Genomic DNA, 19,576 nt, shown 5'->3' with positions numbered 1-19,576 from the left:
TTCTCTTTTTTACTACCTGCACCAAAACGTTTGCAAAATAAATAAAACTTCCATGCTTAGCAAAAGAAGTTCCTGTTTGAACAAAAAATGATAATAATGACTGCTCTTGTTGTTGGGTCAGAATATCAGATCAAAGTGCCAAGTTTAGAGAATACAAAAAATATAAATATAACAGTAAATGCAGTTTGCATATAATTAGGCTTCATTTTTTTATTTTTTTGAGCCCATCCCAAAGGTGCAATATTGTTTTAAACAAGATGACTGGAAAGAACTGAATTTTTCCTATTTTTATGCCTAATTTGGTGTCAACTGACAAAGTATTTGCAGAGAAAATGTCAATGTTAAAGTTTACCACGGACACACACACACACACACACACACACACACACACACACACACACACACACAACCGAACACCGGGTTAAAACACAGACTCACTTTGTTTACACAAGTGAGTCAAAAAGCTTGAGAAGCAGATTCAGTCTTGAAAGATAATTGAACATGTCCTGGACATTTAAAAAAAAAAATCTATATGCTCATAATGATGAGTACAAAATGATAAAAACTGCGAGACAGCCTCAGCACACTGGTTCGAATCCAACACTGGCCAGCATTTTGCCCCACACCCCCCACCTGACCTGGAGTGGTGGTCTGGACGCTTGTCTTTTGGATGGAAAGAAAAACCTGAGGTGGGATGCTCTTAGCGCACGTAGAATTACCCACGGCAACAAAAAGGCTGTCCGTGGCAAAGACGTGTAGAAAAATACACCTTGCTGGGAAAACAAATGACACTTGCAGGGCAGACAACAACAAAACAAAGAAAAGTAAAAAGGGTGGCGCTGTACTGTGGCGACACGCTCACCACGGGGAGAGCAGCCCCAATTCCACACAGTACACATCGGTTTCAGTTTCACTTTCTCAAGAAGGCGTCACTGCGTTCGGACAAATCCATGTGCGCTACACCACATCTCAGAGCCAGGCAGAAGCCTGACCAGCAGTGTAACCCAGTGCGCTAGTCAGGCACACACATGATATAGTGATGTTGATGCTAGTCAGGCACACACATGATATAGTGATGTTGATGCTAGTCAGGCACACACATGATATAGTGATGTTGATGCTAGTCAGGCACACACATGATATAGTGATGTTGATGCTAGTCAGGCACACACATGATATAGTGATGTTGATGCTAGTCAGGCACACACATGATATAGTGATGTTGATGCTAGTCAGGCACACACATGATATAGTGATGTTGATGCTAGTCAGGCACACACATGATATAGTGATGTTGATGCTAGTCAGGCACACACATGATATAGTGATGTTGATGCTAGTCAGGCACACACATGATATAGTGATGTTGATGCTAGTCAGGCACACTATGATATAGTGATGTTGATGCTAGTCAGGCACACACATGATATAGTGATGTTGATGCTAGTCAGGCACACACATGATATAGTGATGTTGATGCTAGTCAGGCACACACATGATATAGTGATGTTGATGCTAGTCAGGCACACTATGATATAGTGATGTTGATGCTAGTCAGGCACACACATGATATAGTGATGTTGATGCTAGTCAGGTCTTACATGTACATATGTAGTGATGTTGATGGTAGTCAGGTCTGAAATGTACATATGTAGTGATGTTGATGGTAGTCAGGTCTGAAATGTACATATAGCGATGTTGATGCTAGTCAGGTCTTAAATGCACACATATAATGATGTTTATGTATCTATCACAGTAGATGCCTTCTGCACAATGATGCCAAACACATATAATGATGTTTATGTACCTATGACAGTAGATGTCTTCTGCACAATGTTGATATTTATGTACCTATGACAGTAGATGTCTTCTGCACAATGTTGCCAAACACATATAATGATGTTTATGTACCTATCAAAGTAGATGTCTTCTGCACAATGTTGCCAAACACATATAATGGTGTTTATGTACCTATCACAGTAGATGTCTTCTGCACAATGTTGCCAAACACATATAATGATGTTTATGTACCTATGACAGTAGATGTCTTCTGCACAATGTTGCCAAACACATATAATGATGTTTATGTACCTATGACAGTAGATGTCTTCTGCACAATGTTGCCAAACACATATAATGGTGTTTATGTACCTATCAAAGTAGATGTCTTCTGCACAATGTTGCTAAAGGACAACACTTTTGTTGCCGTGGGTTCTCTTTCAGTGCGCCAAGTGCGTGCTGCACACGGAACCTCAGTTTATCATCTCATGCCAAATGACTGAGACACTCAGTTTGATTTTCCAGTCCAACATGAGAAAAATGGCGTGAGCTCTCTCTGTGTTCCCTACTGTCTTTCTCTGTGTTCCCCACTGTCTCTGTGTGTTCCCCACTGTCTCTGTGTGTTCCTCACTGTCTCTGTGTGTTCCCTACTGTCTTTCTCTGTGTTCCCCACTGTCTCTGTGTGTTCCTCACTGTCTCTGTGTGTTCCCCACTGTCTCTGTGTGTTCCTCACTGTCTCTCTGTGTTCCTCACTGTCTCTCTCTGTGTTCCTCACTGTCTCTGTGTGTTCCTCACTGTCTCTGTGTGTTCCCTACTGTCTTTCTCTGTGTTCCCCACTGTCTCTCTGTGTGTTCCTCACTGTCTCTGTGTGTTCCTCACTGTCTCTGTGTGTTCCTCACTGTCTCTCTGTGTTCCTCACTGTCTCTGTGTGTTCCTCACTGTCTCTGTGTGTTCCCCACTGTCTCTCTGTGTGTTCCTCACTGTCTCTGTGTGTTCCCCACTGTCTTTCTCTGTGTTCCCTACTGTCTCTCTGTGTGTTCCTCACTGTCTCTGTGTGTTCCTCACTGTCTCTCTCTGTGTTCCCTACTGTCTCTCTGTGTGTTCCTCACTGTCTCTGTGTGTTCCCCACTGTCTCTGTGTGTTCCTCACTGTCTCTGTGTGTTCCTCACTGTCTCTGTGTGTTCCTCACTGTCTCTGTGTGTTCCCCACTGTCTCTGTGTGTTCCTCACTGTCTCTGTGTGTTCCTCACTGTCTCTGTGTGTTCCCCACTGTCTCTCTGTGTGTTCCTCACTGTCTCTCTGTGTGTTCCCCACTGTCTCTGTGTGTTCCCCACTGTCTCTGTGTGTTCCCCACTGTCTCTCTGTGTGTTCCTCACTGTCTCTGTGTGTTCCCCACTGTCTCTGTGTGTTCCTCACTGTCTCTCTGTGTTCCTCACTGTCTCTGTGTGTTCCTCACTGTCTCTGTGTGTTCCCTACTGTCTCTCTGTGTGTTCCTCACTGTCTCTGTGTGTTCCCCACTGTCTCTGTGTGTTCCTCACTGTCTCTCTGTGTTCCTCACTGTCTCTCTCTGTGTTCCTCACTGTCTCTGTGTGTTCCTCACTGTCTCTGTGTGTTCCTCACTGTCTCTGTGTGTTCCTCACTGTCTCTGTGTGTTCCTCACTGTCTCTGTGTGTTCCTCACTGTCTCTGTGTGTTCCTCACTGTCTCTGTGTGTTCCTCACTGTCTCTCTGTGTGTTCCCCACTGTCTCTCTGTGTGTTCCCCACTGTCTGTGTGTGTTCCTCACTGTCTCTGTGTGTTCCCCACTGTCTCTCTGTGTGTTCCTCACTGTCTGTGTGTGTTCCTCACTGTCTCTGTGTGTTCCTCACTGTCTGTGTGTGTTCCTCACTGTCTCTCTGTGTTCCCCACTGTCTCTGTGTGTTCCTCACTGTCTCTCTGTGTTCCTCACTGTCTCTGTGTGTTCCTCACTGTCTCTCTGTGTGTTCCCCACTGTCTCTCTGTGTTCCTCACTGTCTCTGTGTGTTCCTCACTGTCTCTGTGTGTTCCCCACTGTCTCTCTGTGTGTTCCCCACTGTCTCTCTGTGTTCCTCACTGTCTCTGTGTGTTCCCCACTGTCTCTCTGTGTTCCTCACTGTCTTTCTCTGTGTTCCTCACTGTCTCTGTGTGTTCCCCACTGTCTCTCTGTGTTCCCCACTGTCTCTCTGTGTTCCTCACTGTCTCTGTGTGTGTTCCTCACTGTCTCTGTGTGTGTTCCTCACTGTCTCTCTGTGTGTTCCTCACTGTCTGTGTGTGTGTTCCTCACTGTCTCTGTGTGTGTTCCCCACTGTCTCTCTGTGTGTTCCCCACTGTCTCTCTGTGTGTTCCCCACTGTCTGTGTGTGTGTTCCTCACTGTCTCTCTGTGTTCCCCACTGTCTGTGTGTGTGTTCCCCACTGTCTGTGTGTGTGTTCCCCACTGTCTCTCTGTGTGTTCCCCACTGTCTCTGTGTGTGTGTTCCCCACTGTCTCTCTGTGTTCCCCACTGTCTGTGTGTGTGTTCCTCACTGTCTCTCTGTGTGTTCCTCACTGTCTCTCTGTGTGTTCCTCACTGTCTCTCTGTGTGTTCCCCACTGTCTCTCTGTGTGTTCCTCACTGTCTCTCTGTGTGTTCCTCACTGTCTCTGTGTGTTCCTCACTGTCTCTGTGTGTTCCTCACTGTCTCTGTGTGTTCCTCACTGTCTCTGTGTGTTCCTCACTGTCTCTCTGTGTGTTCCTCACTGTCTCTGTGTGTTCCCCACTGTCTGTGTGTGTGTTCCTCACTGTCTCTCTGTGTGTTCCCCACTGTCTGTGTGTGTGTTCCCCACTGTCTCTCTCTGTGTTCCCCAATGTCTCTCTCTGTGTTCCCCACTGTCTGTGTGTGTGTTCCCCACTGTCTCTCTCTGTGTTCCCCACTGTCTGTGTGTGTGTTCCCCACTGTCTCTCTCTGTGTTCCCCACTGTCTCTCTGTGTGTTCCCCACTGTCTGTGTGTGTGTTCCCCACTGTCTCTCTGTGTGTTCCCCACTGTCTCTCTCTGTGTTCCCCACTGTCTGTGTGTGTGTTCCCCACTGTCTGTGTGTGTGTTCCCCACTGTCTCTCTGTGTTCCCCACTGTCTCTCTGTGTTCCCCACTGTCTGTGTGTGTGTTCCCCACTGTCTGTGTGTGTGTTCCCCACTGTCTCTCTGTGTTCCCCACTGTCTCTCTGTGTTCCCCACTGTCTCTCTCTGTGTTCCCCACTGTCTCTCTGATATATATATAGAGAGAGATATCTGTATACCTGTCTGATCTTGAGTGCAGGCAGGGTTATAAGCTATCTGTGTACCTGTCTGATCTTGAGTGCAGGCAGGATTATAAGCTATCTGTGTACCTGTCTGATCTTGAGTGCAGGCAGGGTTATAAGCTATCTGTGTACCTGTCTGATCTTGAGTGCAGGCAGGATTATAAGCTATCTGTGTACCTGTCTGATCTTGAGTGCAGGCAGGATTATAAGCTATCTGTGTACCTGTCTGATCTTGAGTGCAGGCAGGATTATAAGCTATCTGTGTACCTGTCTGAGTGGATTTCTTCAATAGAAATTGACCAGAGGACAACACTTTTGTTGCCATGGGTTCTTGGTTTGTTTCTTGTTGTTTGTTTCAGTGCACCAATAGTGTGCGCACACATGGAGCTCGGTTGATTCTCTCATCCCAACGACTAAACGCGCAATGGCCGAGTGGTTAAAGCGTTGGACTTTCAATCTGAGGGTCCCAGGTCAACATATGTGCTGACCTGCCAATGCCTGAACGTCCTTCGTGAGTATACACACGCAGAAGATCAGATGCGCACGTTAAAGATCCTGTAATCCATGTCAGCGTTCGGTGGGTTATGGAAACAAGAATATACCCAACATGCACACCCCCGAAAACGGAGTATGGGTGCCTACATGGAGGGGTAAATTAGAAAACAACAACAACAACTGTCATACACGTATAATGTTACATGTTTGTCTGAATGTGTATGTGTGCGTGCCTGAACTCTGATTGAATGACACAGGAACGAATGATGAGCGCCCAATGGCAGCCGTCAGTCGGCTCTACCCAGGTAGGCAGCCTGTTGTGTAAATGACCCCGTGTTTGTAAAGTGCTTAGAGCTTGGTCTCCGACCGAGGATAGGCGCTATGTAAGTATCCGTATCAATCAATCAGTCAATCAGTTTGAGTTTCCAGTCAAACGAAGGAGACAGGGCAAGATCAGAGTTCCAACCCAGACATCAACGGACACTGTTCTGGCAGATAATCGTCCAGACAATCGTCTTGAACATCCTGCCGCCTTCCTCCTGAAACTGATTGACGTTCCACCGAAATTTGAACTCAGATGACAGGATTCAAAGTGCTGAAGATAATAAAGCGTCGAGAATATTGTTAAAGAAGAAAAAAAAAGGTGTTGGTTCTTTTCAGGGACATTAGCTGAGTGTAAAAGTTGGTAGAGAAAAATGTTTGACGTGGTAAGAAGCTGACAGCCCCACAGTGACCCGTTGTCAACAGGAGAGAGAAGGGAAACGGGTGTGTGAAGAAACCAAGTGTTCACTGAACGGCGCCGGACACTGCTTTGAAGTTGGCAAAGTCCTCCGCCAAGTGTTGGTTACCAGACTGATCCGTCACGCCGTCATCTGTCATCTGTCACTCACGCGCGCGCGTCACGCGTGTGACGATTCTGTTCGATCAGTGATTGATTCCCAGGTTCAGCCAACAGCTACCCACCCCCAGCTCTCCTGACACACACACACCTAACTGGCGAACCCTTCACCTTAGCGCTTCTCTCGTCGTCTCATCCACACCCAAACTCAAAACCTCGCCCTCCCACCAACACTTGTCCTACCACCCTCGCTGTCAGGCCGCTCGTGCGGAGGGGCGGGGCTTCACAGTTGTGGCCAGAGGAAAAAGGGGGAGGGCTTTGGTGACAAAGGGGGCGGGGTTTAACCCGGAGTGTCGCCCGTGAGGCGGAGTGTTGCGCGCGGGCCGTGTGACGGATGAGGCAGAGAAAAGCGGGGTTATAGGTAGGGGCGGCCCATTCTTTGACACGATTCCCAGCGTGTGAGTGTGTGTGTTGGTGTGCGTGTGTACGCGGCTTAGCAGGTTGAGGCTGGACTTTTTGCACATCCAAATTGCCCGGTCTGTCGGGTCTTTGAGCTGGCCCTCTGTCGCCAAGTTCCAGGCGCCACCAGTTGTCAGTCAGTCGAGCAGTGACAGTTGTGTTGGATGTTGGACAGGTAGTGTCTTGAGTCTCAATGGCGATCTTCTGTGTCAAGAAAGTGACCACTTGATTTTTTTTTAAATATAATTTTCTTCGTTGTTTTTTTATTTTTTTATTTTTTATTTTTAATACAATAAGAGTGTCTTGGACTTATCTCCAGTGTCAAGTTCTGAATTTTTTTTTTTTCAAGGAAAAAGCCATTGTTTTTCGTTCAGCTGTGTGAACACTATTTTGGTGATAAGGTGACCCCTGCAACCCTCCGGTTCTCTCTGAATATCCGTTAAAAAAAAAGAAAAAAAAGGAGTTAGTCGGTACTGAACTAGAACACAGAACTGAAACATGAGTCACACAAACGACATAGCTTTGTTGTAGGGGTAATTGATTTCTTCTTCTTCTTCTCCTCACTAGAACAATGCTTTCAGTGGTCCACTGACTGAAGTGACGACTGACTGAAAGCGCCTTGTGAGAGCGCCGGGACTTTACGATACGAACACCAAGGTGTGTCAAGGGACGCGGCATCAAGCCATCATGTTCACGTTTCATGGAGCGGTAAGACTGCTTGGACAGGTCATCCTGTCTGTCTGTCTGTCTGTCGCCTGTCTGTCTGTCGCCTGTCTGCCTGTCGCCTGTCTGCCTGTCTGTCTGTCTGTCTGCCTGTCTTTTTCTTTCTTTGTCTGTTTGTTTGTCAGTTTTTATTTTAGGAAGTATGACAGTCAGTCGTGTCCGACTATGACCACCAGAACAGCAGAGGGGACAACTGCTGTCTGGGCTAGAGTGAGGAATAGAGTGACGGAGAGAGAGAGAGAGAGAGAGAGAGAGAGAGAGAGAGGGAGAGAGAGTCAAAGTCCAGACAGGGAGGGCGGTTGAAAGCCCAGGTAGAGAGAAAAAAAATCTATTCCAAATTAAAATGGAGAGAGAAAGGAAGGGGTGGCATAATTATTAAAAAATGAAGACAGTGGAAGGGCTGAAAATAGGGTGAAAAAAGGGGGGTGGGGGTCAGGGTGTAGATTGAAAATGGACAGCGAGAGCAGTTCAGCGTCATGAAAAGAGAGAGAGGGTGGGGGAGGAGGCAGGGGGTGTATACATAATAAAGTTGAGAGAGAGAGATGTATAACTATCATTACTCAAAGCTAAGAGAGAGAGATGGAACAGATTCAAAGTCAAGACAGGGGAAGATGTTCAAAGTCAAGACAGGGGAAGATGTTCAAAGTCAAACAGGGGAAGATGTTCAAAGTCAAGACAGGGGAAGATGTTCAAAATCCACAGTGACAGGGAGACAGAAGGGGGTTGTAATATATTCAGAGTTGAGAGAGAGAGAGAGAGACAGAGAGAGAGAGAGACAGACAGACAGAGGGGGGCGCGGGGTAGTTTCAAAGACAAGAGACAGAGACAGAGAGAGAGAGGGAGACAGACAGACAGAGAGGGAGAGAAAGGGGTGAGGGATTCAAAGTCAAAATGTCGGGTCTCTGACGCGGAACAATAGAAATGAACTTCTTTTTTCTTTTGAAATAAATATTCAGCACACGCACTGTATTGATTTGCACAGTGTTAATTGCTGATAGAGTCACGCACTGCCTAACTCCGTCTTTGTCTGTCCTTCTCTCTCGCTGTCCTTCATTTCAGCGTTTAGTTCTGCAAGTTTTTACAATTGAATTTTTTTTCTTTACAGATTTATTTTTTCCGCTTATCATTTTTCTTTCGCTGATATGTGTGTGGATGTTATCCTCTTTATTAAAAACAACAAAAAAACAAAAACAAACCTGTCATGATTTAAAAAAAAAAAAGCTGTCTCGTCATGATTATAAAAAAAGTCAAAATAATCAAAATAGAAATAAAATGGAGAAAGGCATAGACCATAATTTGGATGCGTGCATACCAAAAGATCAAAGGCAGCTGGAAGCACATTGCACAGTCACACGTTGCCTGCTAATCAGCTAATCAACCCGTTCATTTGATAGTAGTAAGCTTGGTACAAACGGGGGAAAACTGCTTGAGTGGCGGTCCACTGTGGCGATGCGCATTTTATGTCTGTTTTTTCACCCGTGGAATCTTTGTTAAAAAAACACGTATAGGTACGAAATGGCCTACAATACAAACATCGTGTTAACATTTAGGCCTACGTTATTTTTAAATGTATGTTTGACAGGCTGTTGATTTCACGCTTTTTTTGCTTTTTTGTTGTTGTTGTTGTTTGTAGTTGGTTTGGGTTTGTTTTTTTGTTGTTGTTGTTGTTGTTGTTTGTAGTTGGTTTGGGTTTTTTTTTTTTTTTTTTTTTTTTTTTTTGGGGGGGGGGGGGGGGGGGGTTGGTTGTTTTTTTTTTGTTTGGTTTTTTTGTAAAGCCGTTTTTAATTTTATACATGTATCGTAATGATGTATCTCCAGTAATGAAGGCTTGCATTTATTCATTTATTTCTTTCTAGTTATCTCTCCATTTCATTTCTTGGTTGATGTATGGGTGTGGTGGAAGTTATTTCTTGCATTCCTTCATTATTAATTTTCACTTTCATTTAAACACATCGGTCATAAGTTTTTTTGCGTGACTTTTAAAGATCTGCAGCGACTCCTCTATTATTATTATTATGATTATTATCATGATTATTATTATTATGATCATTATCATGATTATTATTATCATGATTATTATTATTATGATTATTATCATGATTATTATTATTATGATCATTATCATGATTATTATTATTATGATTATTATCATGATTATTATTATTATGATTATTATTATTATCATGATTATTATTATTATGATTATTATCATGATTATTATTATTATGATTATTATCATGATTATTATTATTATGATTATTATCATGATTATTATTATTATGCTCATACTGGCTTACTGTTGTTTTAGCACCCCAAAATCTTTTCTCCTCTCTCTCTCTCTCTCTCTCTCTCTCTCTCTCTCTCTCTCTTGTGATCCATACATGTTGTAATCGCCGGCATGCGTGATCAGAACAGCTCCTGCGGCATCACTGTTTTAATTTTAGTGAACCATTTTATTTTACCTAGCTACTGAAAGTCACTAAACACACTGACCAACGTGTTTAAATTTGAATATTCCAATGAACCATTTTGTTCTACCTAGCTACTGAAAGTCACTAAACACACTGACCAACGTGTTTAAATTTGAATATTCCAATGAACCATTTTATTTTACCTAGCTACTGAAAGTCACTAAACACAATGACCAACGTGTTTAAATTTGAATATTCCAATGAACCATTTTATTTTACCTAGCTACTGAAAGTCACTAAACACACTGACCAACGTGTTTAAATTTGAATATTCCAATGAACCATTTTATTTTACCTAGCTACTGAAAGTCACTAAACACACTGACCAACGTGTTTAAATTTGAATATTCCAATGAACCATTTTATTTTACCTAGCTACTGAAAGTCACTAAACACAATGACCAACGTGTTTAAATTTGAATATTCCAATGAACCATTTTATTTTACCTAGCTACTGAAAGTCACTAAACACACTGACCAACGTGTTTAAATTTGAATATTCCAATGAACCATTTTATTCTACCTAGCTACTGAAAGTCACTAAACACACTGACCAACGTGTTTAAATTTGAATATTCCAATGAACCATTTTGTTCTACCTAGCTACTGAAAGTCACTAAACACACTGACCAACGTGTTTAAATTTGAATATTCCAATGAACCATTTTATTTTACCTAGCTACTGAAAGTCACTAAACACACTGACCAACGTGTTTAAATTTGAATATTCCAATGAACCATTTTATTTTACCTAGCTACTGAAAGTCACTAAACACAATGACCAACGTGTTTAAATTTGAATATTCCAATGAACCATTTTATTCTACCTAGCTACTGAAAGTCACTAAACACAATGACCAACGTGTTTAAATTTGAATATTCCAATGAACCATTTTATTCTACCTAGCTACTGAAAGTCACTAAACACACTGACCAACGTGTTTAAATTTGAATATTCCAATGAACCATTTTATTTACCTAGCTACTGAAAGTCACTAAACACACTGACCAACGTGTTTAAATTTGAATATTCCAATAACCATTTTATTCTAGTACTGAAAGTCACTAAACACAATGACCAACGTGTTTAAATTTGAATATTCCAATGAACCATTTTATTCTACCTAGCTACTGAAAGTCACTAAACACAATGGCCAAGCGTTTAAATTTGAATATTCCAATGAACCATTTTATTTTACCTAGCTACTGAAAGTCACTAAGCACACTGACCAACGTGTTTAAATTTGAATATTCCAATGAACCATTTTATTTTACCTAGCTACTGAAAGTCACTAAACAATGACCAACGTGTTTAAATTTGAATATTCCAATGAACCATTTTATTTTACCTAGCTACTGAAAGTCACTAAACACAATGACCAACGTGTTTAAATTTGAATATTCCAATGAACCATTTTATTTTACCTAGCTACTGAAAGTCACTAAACACACTGACCAACGTGTTTAAATTTGAATATTCCAATGAACCATTTTATTTTACCTAGCTACTGAAAGTCACTAAGCACACTGACCAACGTGTTTAAATTTGAATATTCCAATGAACCATTTTATTTTACCTAGCTACTGAAAGTCACTAAGCACACTGACCAACGTGTTTAAATTTGAATGTTCCAATGCGTTGTGAAAAGTCAATATAAAGACAAAACTAAGACCGTGGAAAAGATGTTGCAAATAACCAGTTCTTTGTGTGGGTAAATCGATGGAGAAGCTAGTGAATCGGCAACAAACAACAACAACAACAAAAAAGCAAACAAAAAAACAAACAAAAAAACCAAAAACTTTAATGATAATCTTAACATTTTGTAAATGTCCCATCAAAGTCCCGTCTTTTGCCAGTCTTAATCCGTAGGCAGATTGATGATTTTATACTTTTTATTATTTTTTAAAATATAATTATTATTTACGTATTTTCTTCTTCTTTTTCTGATCATTATTACCATCATGATCATTATTGAGCATCAACACGCACCTCAAGGGTGGATATACCCAGTGCAGCAGAGCGGGTGGTAAAGACCTTAGCACTACAAACCACGAGAACCACACAACTTGAGACTGTAGCGAAAAAATTGTTTTCTCTCTAATTCAGTTTAATACGTAGCGTTGTGTTGGGCGACCGGGATTTGAACTCACACCGCCTTGTGAACAGCTCGGCGTTCATCCCGCTGAGCTACTAATGCAAGCCTCGCAATATTCATCCAAATAAACCTTTTCTTTTCCTCTTCCGTATCTTGCGTCGGGTGAGCCAAGGAGGATTTTGCTTATCGTTGGGAATGTGATGGTTGAGCGCAGCGCGTGTATGAGAGCTCACGAGCGCCAACAATTCTCAATGGAAAGAGAGGCTGAAGTGATTGAATGACTGATTTCAGCGACAGTGCAGGTTTCAGGTTGAGCTTGTTTTGTGGGGCGGACTTTGTGCGAGGAGCGCGTCAATTAACTGTCACAGCTGTTGCGGGGTACACGTGTGTGTGTGTGTGTGTGTGTGTGTGTGTGTGACAAAGTGATGCGCGTGCGTTTGCGGCTGGGTTATCAATTTACGGTGTATGTGCACGATTATTGTGGCGGATATGAACTTTGAAAAGAACGTGATTTTTGTAGCTCCTCACCCCCCCACCCACCCCCAACCCCATCTTAAATCAGTGAATCGCATCATCTTTGTTTGGTCGCGTTAACCACTCTATGACAGTAAAAACTGTCTCTGCCTCAAAAATTTGCCGCCCCACCCCCACCCCCTCCCCTCCCGCGCCCCCACCTCCCCCCTCTGCCCTCCCGTCATTCATGTCATCTGGATGCTGCGTGCTCAGAGAGGGAAAAAAATAAGAAACGCTTTCTGTGTTAAAAGAAATTATTAGGATAAAGTAGAAGGGGAAAAAACGAAAAAAACCCACCAAAAAAAAACAAAAAAAAACAAGCATGGAGGTATTTGCAAAACAAAAAAATCCGCAGAAGCCTTGGGGCGTGGGGGAGAGAGAGGGAGAGAGGGAGTGGGAGAGAGAGAGAGGGAGAGAGAGAGTGGGAGAGGGGAGGAGAGAGATGGAGAGAGGGGAGGAGAGACAGACACAATGACAGAAAGAGAGAGAGAGAGAGAGAGAGAGAGGCCTGGGGGGAGAGAGAGAGGGGGGGGAGAGAGGCATAGAGAGAGAAGCCGGGGGCAGGAGAGAGAGGAGAGAGAGAGAGGGGGGGGGGGAGAGAGAGGCATAGAGAGAGAAGCCGGGGGCAGGAGAGAGAGGAGAGAGAGAGAGGGGGGAGAGAGAAGGGGGGAGAGAGAGTGGGGGGGGGAGAGAGGCATAGAGAGAGAAGCCGGGGGCAGGAGAGAGAGGAGAGAGAGAGAGGGGGGGGGAGAGAGAAGGGGTGGGGTGGGGGGTACAGATACGGATACAGATTGTTTTTCATCACGCAGATTGGTGGTATCTATACAACGCAGTGGGATTACTCTCCCAGTGATGTATATCAGCTGTCACAGGCTCACATTTTCAGTTTCACCCGGGTAAACTCCCCCCCCCCCCCCCTCACACACCCCTGACCCCTATTCAAAAAAACAACAAAAAACCCAAACAAACAAAAAAACAACAACAAAAAAACGTGCCACTGAAAAACAATTTACTAAAGGATTTACATGTAATGGAAAACGTGATTACGTAATTCAGAAAATGACCCAGGCAATGCATTCTAATGAGCCATTATCGTTACGTGATGAGCGCAACCGATTTGAACTGAACTGGGGAAGAAAGTGTGTTAATTAACTGTTAAAATAAACAGTAAATAACGGACCAAACAATACGGGATGGTGGATTTCTTTACATTCCCAGTGTGTTAATTAACTGTTATAATAAACAGTAAATAACGGACCACACAATACGGGATGGTGGATTTCTTTACATTCCCAGTGTGTTAATTAACTGTTATAATAAACAGTAAATAACGGACCACACAATACGGGATGGTGGATTTCTTTACATTCCCAGTGTGTTAATTAACTGTTATAATAAACAGTAAATAACGGACCAAACAATACGGGATGGTGGATTTCTTTACATTCCCAGTGTGTTAATTAACTGTTATAATAAACAGTAAATAACGGACCAAACAATACGGGATGGTGGATTTCTTTACATTCCCAGTGTGTTAATTAACTGTTATAATAAACAGTAAATAACGGACCAAACAATACGGGATGGTGGATTTCTTTACATTCCCAGTGTGTTAATTAACTGTTATAATAAACAGTAAATAACGGACCACACAATACGGGATGGTGGATTTCTTTACATTCCCAGTGTGTTAATTAACTGTTATAATAAACAGTAAATAACGGACCACACAATACGGGATGGTGGATTTCTTTACATTCCCAGTGTGTTAATTAACTGTTATAATAAACAGTAAATAACGGACCACACAATACGGGATGGTGGATTTCTTTACATTCCCAGTGTGTTAATTAACTGTTAAAATAAACAGTAAATAACGGACCACACAATACGGGATGGTGGATTTCTTTACATTCCCAGTGTGTTAATTAACTGTTAAAATAAACAGTAAATAACGGACCACACAATACGGGATGGTGGATTTCTTTACATTCCCAGTGTGTTAACTGTTAAAATAAACAGTAAATAACGGACCAAACAATACGGGATGGTGGATTTCTTTACATTCCCAGTGTGTTAATTAACTGTTATAATAAACAGTAAATAACGGACCAAACAATACGGGATGGTGGATTTCTTTACATTCCCAGTGTGTTAATTAACTGTTAAAATAAACAGTAAATAACGGACCAAACAATACGGGATGGTGGATTTCTTTACATTCCCAGTGTGTTAATTAACTGTTATAATAAACAGTAAATAACGGACCAAACAATACGGGATGGTGGATTTCTTTACATTCCCAGTGTGTTAATTAACTGTTAAACAGTAAATAACGGACAAAAAAATACGGGATGGTGGATTTCTTTACATTCCCGTTCCTGTGTTGCTGCAGAAAGAAAATGCACATGTGACAATAATGATAATAATATTAACGAGAAAAAAAATGAAGACCAAGAATGATTTTAATGTAGCCAGTCTTTAATGAAAATCACACAGGAATTTTTCACATCCATTGTATTGTATTTGTATTTCTTTTTGTCACGACACATTTCTCTGTGTGAAATTCGGGCTGCTGTCCCCAGGGAGAGCGCGTCACTATACTACAGCGCCAACCTTTTTTTTGTATTTTTTCTTGCGTGCAGTTTTATTTGTTTTTCCTATCGAAGTGGATTTCTCTACAGAATTTTGCCAGGAACAACCCTTTTGTTACCGTGGGTTCTTTTACGTGCGCTAAGTGCATGCTGCTCATGGGACCTCGAGTTATTGTCTCATCCGAATGACTAGCGTCCAGACCACACGTAAAGTTCTCCATATTTCTATTTGTATTTGCATTTCTTTGTCTCACAACAGATTTCTCTGTGGGAAATCAGTCTTCTACCAAACGTTTAGTGTCCGACAAATCTTTCAAATAAATGGATAATTCGAGATCTTGTGTCTAGGCTGTTTTATGCCAACGTAAAATGAGAACAGTTGTTAAAAAGATAATAAATAAATGAAAAGTAAGTAATAAAAAAAAAATAAAAAAAACGAGAGAAAAGGAAACAGCTGGAGGAAAAATACAAAGTTTCAAACACCTACACTGTCAGTCGATAAGAAAGAAAGACTATTGTCTTGATGATGATAATGATAATAATAATGATAATAATAATTCAAACACCTTTTACTGTCAGTCGATAAGAAAGAAAGACTATTGTCTTGATGATGATAATGATAATAATAATGATAATAATGATAATAATAATAATAATGATAATCATAATAATAATAATTCTTCATAACTTTTCTATGGCGTGATATCCAGCACTAATGCTGCTCAAAGCGCCTTACATCATGGAGCCAGATATAAACAGAACATAAAACAGTAGCAGTGGTATGTACTCTACACTTCAGTTTTAGTGGGCCACGTTCAACGCCCAAGTTATTCCACATTGTACAGATAGCTTCACGCGTGTAACCTCCCCCCCTCCTCCCTCCCTCCCCACCTTTCAGGCACCCGAATTCCGTTGTTGTCTGGGGTGCGCGTGCATAGCAGAGCAAGTTCATGTCTTCCATATCCTAAGGCTTACATGAATAGCAAGATCTTCAACGTGCGTGTTTTAATTTTCTCTGTGTTCACATTGAAAAAAATTAAGGCATTAACATGTCAGCACGTGAAACAGGCCTGTTTATTGATCTGGGAATTCAAATATCGAGTGGGGGGATTATCCACCATTGAAATTAGGCAGTTAACCTGCCAATGCAGGTAACCTACCCACCAGTACAGGTAACCTACCAATGCAGGTAACCTACCCACCAGTACAGGTAACCTACCCACCAGTACAGGTAACCTACCCACCAGTACAGGTAACCTACCCACCAGTACAGGTAACCTACCCACCAGTACAGGTAACCTACCCACCAGTACAGGTAACCTACCAATGCAGGTAACCTACCCACCAGTACAGGTAACCTACCCACCAGTACAGGTAACCTACCCACCAGTACAGGTAACCTACCCACCAGTACAGGTAACCTACCAATGCAGGTAACCTACCCACCAGTACAGGTAACCTACCAATGCAGGTAACCTACCCACCAGTACAGGTAACCTACCAATGCAGGTAGCCTACCAATGCAGGTAACCTACCCACCAGTACAGGTAACCTACCAATGCAGGTAACCTACCCACCAGTACAGGTAACCTACCCACCAGTACAGGTAACCTACCAATGCAGGTAACCTACCCACCAGTACAGGTAACCTACCCACCAGTACAGGTAACCTACCCACCAGTACAGGTAACCTACCAATGCAGGTAACCTACCCACCAGTACAGGTAACCTACCAATGCAGGTAACCTACCCACCAGTACAGGTAACCTACCAATGCAGGTAACCTACCCACCAGTACAGGTAACCTACCCACCAGTACAGGTAACCTACCAATGCAGGTAACCTACCCACCAGTACAGGTAACCTACCAATGCAGGTAACCTACCCACCAGTACAGGTAACCTACCCACCAGTACAGGTAACCTACCAATGCAGGTAACCTACCCACCAGTACAGGTAACCTACCAATGCAGGTAACCTACCCACCAGTACAGGTAACCTACCCACCAGTACAGGTAACCTACCAATGCAGGTAACCTACCCACCAGTACAGGTAACCTACCCACCAGTACAGGTAACCTACCAATGCAGGTAACCTACCCACCAGTACAGGTAACCTACCCACCAGTACAGGTAACCTACCCACCAGTACAGGTAACCTACCAGTACAGGTAACCTACCCACCAGTACAGGTAACCTACCCACCAGTACAGGTAACCTACCAGTACAGGTAACCTACCCACCAGTACAGGTAACCTACCCACCAGTACAGGTAACCTACCAATGCAGGTGAACTATCTATGCAAGCTCCGCGATAAAGATTCGAACCCAGGACCCTGCGCGGGTTGAAAGTTCCACGCTCTGTAATTACTCCGGTATGGCGCCCTCCGCGGTGAGTGTACCCACTGATCTGCAGTGGAGAGGGAGGCTGAAGGGGAGGGGGGAGGGGAGGTTGAAGGGGAGGGGGGGAGGTTGAAGGGGAGGGGGGGGGAGGGGAGGTTGAAGGTGAGGGGGGGAGGTTGAAGGGCAAAGGAAAGGGTGTTGGGGGTGGGTTGGGGGGAAGGGGTGTGGGTGGACACTGAACAGCTGTTGTTCAAGGTGATTTTGCCAACCGCTTTGCAAAGTGGACACGAGGATTATATAAATTAGACACTGAGGGCACTTGCCGTGTCCACCCTCTTCTGGCTGTAACGTCTGTTGCCCAGCCAAGTAAACCGACTGTTGCTGGTACAGTACAGGGAAGTCCCCCCCCCCTACCCCCCACTCCCCCCAACCGCCCCCTCTACGCCCCCCTCCATCTAAGAACGCAAACAGCACTCCCCCCCCCCCATCCCTCGGCACTCACACGCGCGCCTACCCATCTATAATAATAATAATGATAATAATGATCATAATAATGATAATAATAATAATGTACATTTATATATCGTCCTTTCTCTCTAAGAGCTCAGGGCGTTGTACATGAAAAAAATATTACATGTTCCATAAAACATTCATGACCACTCTTTCCCAAAAAAACCCTCCCCCGCCCCCCCTCATCCCCCCCCCAACTCACACTCTCCCCCTCCCACTCTACGTACATCCAAAGTGAGCTGACATGGGTGGTGTTGGAGAACAAGGAAGCTGAGAGTGCTTGTAGATAGGTTTTAAAAAGATGAGTTTTTAGTGATGAGTGAAAAGCAGAAATAGAATCAGATGCACGGATATGATGAGGAAGGTTGTTCCAGATGTGAGGAGCAGCAAAGAAGAAAGAACGTTCACCATAGGTTCTTGTATTGATACGAGGAAGTTTCAAAATGCAACAGTCAGAGGAAGAGCGGAGATTTCTCGCGGGGGTGTAAACACTGATAAGGTCAGAAAGATATGTAGGTCCTGCGGAGTGGAAAGCAGAATAGTAGAGACACGCAACTTTGTATTGAATTCTCGCTTCAATGGGGAGCCAATGTAGAGTGCGGAGGTGAGGAGAAATGTGATCATTTTTTTCTTCCATCTGTATAGTTTTCAACATTTGGGTTTTCTGTTTTGTTTTTTCACGGTAATCGTTTTTCATACTATTTGTTCTTGTTCTTGTTCACTGCAGATACAAAGGGAACAGCTCGCACGTACACTCTGCTGTCAGTTATACACGGGGACCTTTTTTCTATATTCTGTTTTAAAATCTTAAACCGATACTTGATCTTTTTTGCTTTTGAAATGCATCAATTCAGTTCTCCGAATGAATCTAACTTCTTCTTTTCTCTCTGTCTCTCTCTCTCTGTCTCTCTCTGTGTCTGTCTGTCTGTCTGTCTGTCTGTCTGTCTGTCTGTCTCTCTCTCTCTCTCTCTCTCTCTCTCTCTCTCTCTCATGAAGTGGACGTATTTCCCAGTTCTGGTGTATTACCTCGGTTACGAACGAAAATCATCTGCAAGATTTTATCAGCTCACGTAATTTTCTGGTTAATGCTAGGCAAGAGTGACCTTTCTTTTTTTTCTTCCAGATTTGGCATTCTTGGTCTCTCTCTCTCTCATGCTCTCTCCTTGTTGAAATTTGGATCGGGGGTTTCATTTTTTTTTAGCGCCCACTTTCTTAACGTAGTTGTGAATGGTTAATTAAACAAAATGACGATGCAGTCGAATAACACTGTTCATTCGCCAGGCATAAAACCACCAAAATCTTCGCAGAGTAATAAGAAAAAATGAAAAATCTTTGAACTTCATAGCAGTTTAAAAAAAAATCCACAGGAATTGTCACTGGTTTTTCAACAGGCCCCAACAAGGCCACAAGGTTTCTCGAAAAAAAAAAAAAAAAAAAAAAAGACGTAAAAGAAGTTGGAGGGAGG

The 19,576-nt window shown here is 42.9% G+C and overlaps 1 protein-coding gene across 1 annotated transcript in view; it reads left to right on the top strand.

The window, feature by feature from the left end:
* The first annotated feature begins 7,423 nt into the window (after positions 1 to 7,423).
* LOC143287941 (uncharacterized) overlaps positions 7,424 to 19,576 on the top strand; it is a 135,339-nt gene continuing 123,186 nt past the window's right edge. Inside the window, exon 1 of the mRNA XM_076596184.1 lies at positions 7,424 to 7,569. Coding sequence (XP_076452299.1) covers positions 7,549 to 7,569 — 21 coding nt within the window. The 5' untranslated portion in view covers positions 7,424 to 7,548. The remainder of the gene's footprint in view (positions 7,570 to 19,576) is intronic.

This window comes from Babylonia areolata, chromosome 12, assembly GCF_041734735.1.
Source record: "Babylonia areolata isolate BAREFJ2019XMU chromosome 12, ASM4173473v1, whole genome shotgun sequence".
Taxonomy (NCBI): domain Eukaryota; kingdom Metazoa; phylum Mollusca; class Gastropoda; order Neogastropoda; family Buccinidae; genus Babylonia; species Babylonia areolata.
This window is presented reverse-complemented; position numbering and strand designations above follow the sequence as displayed.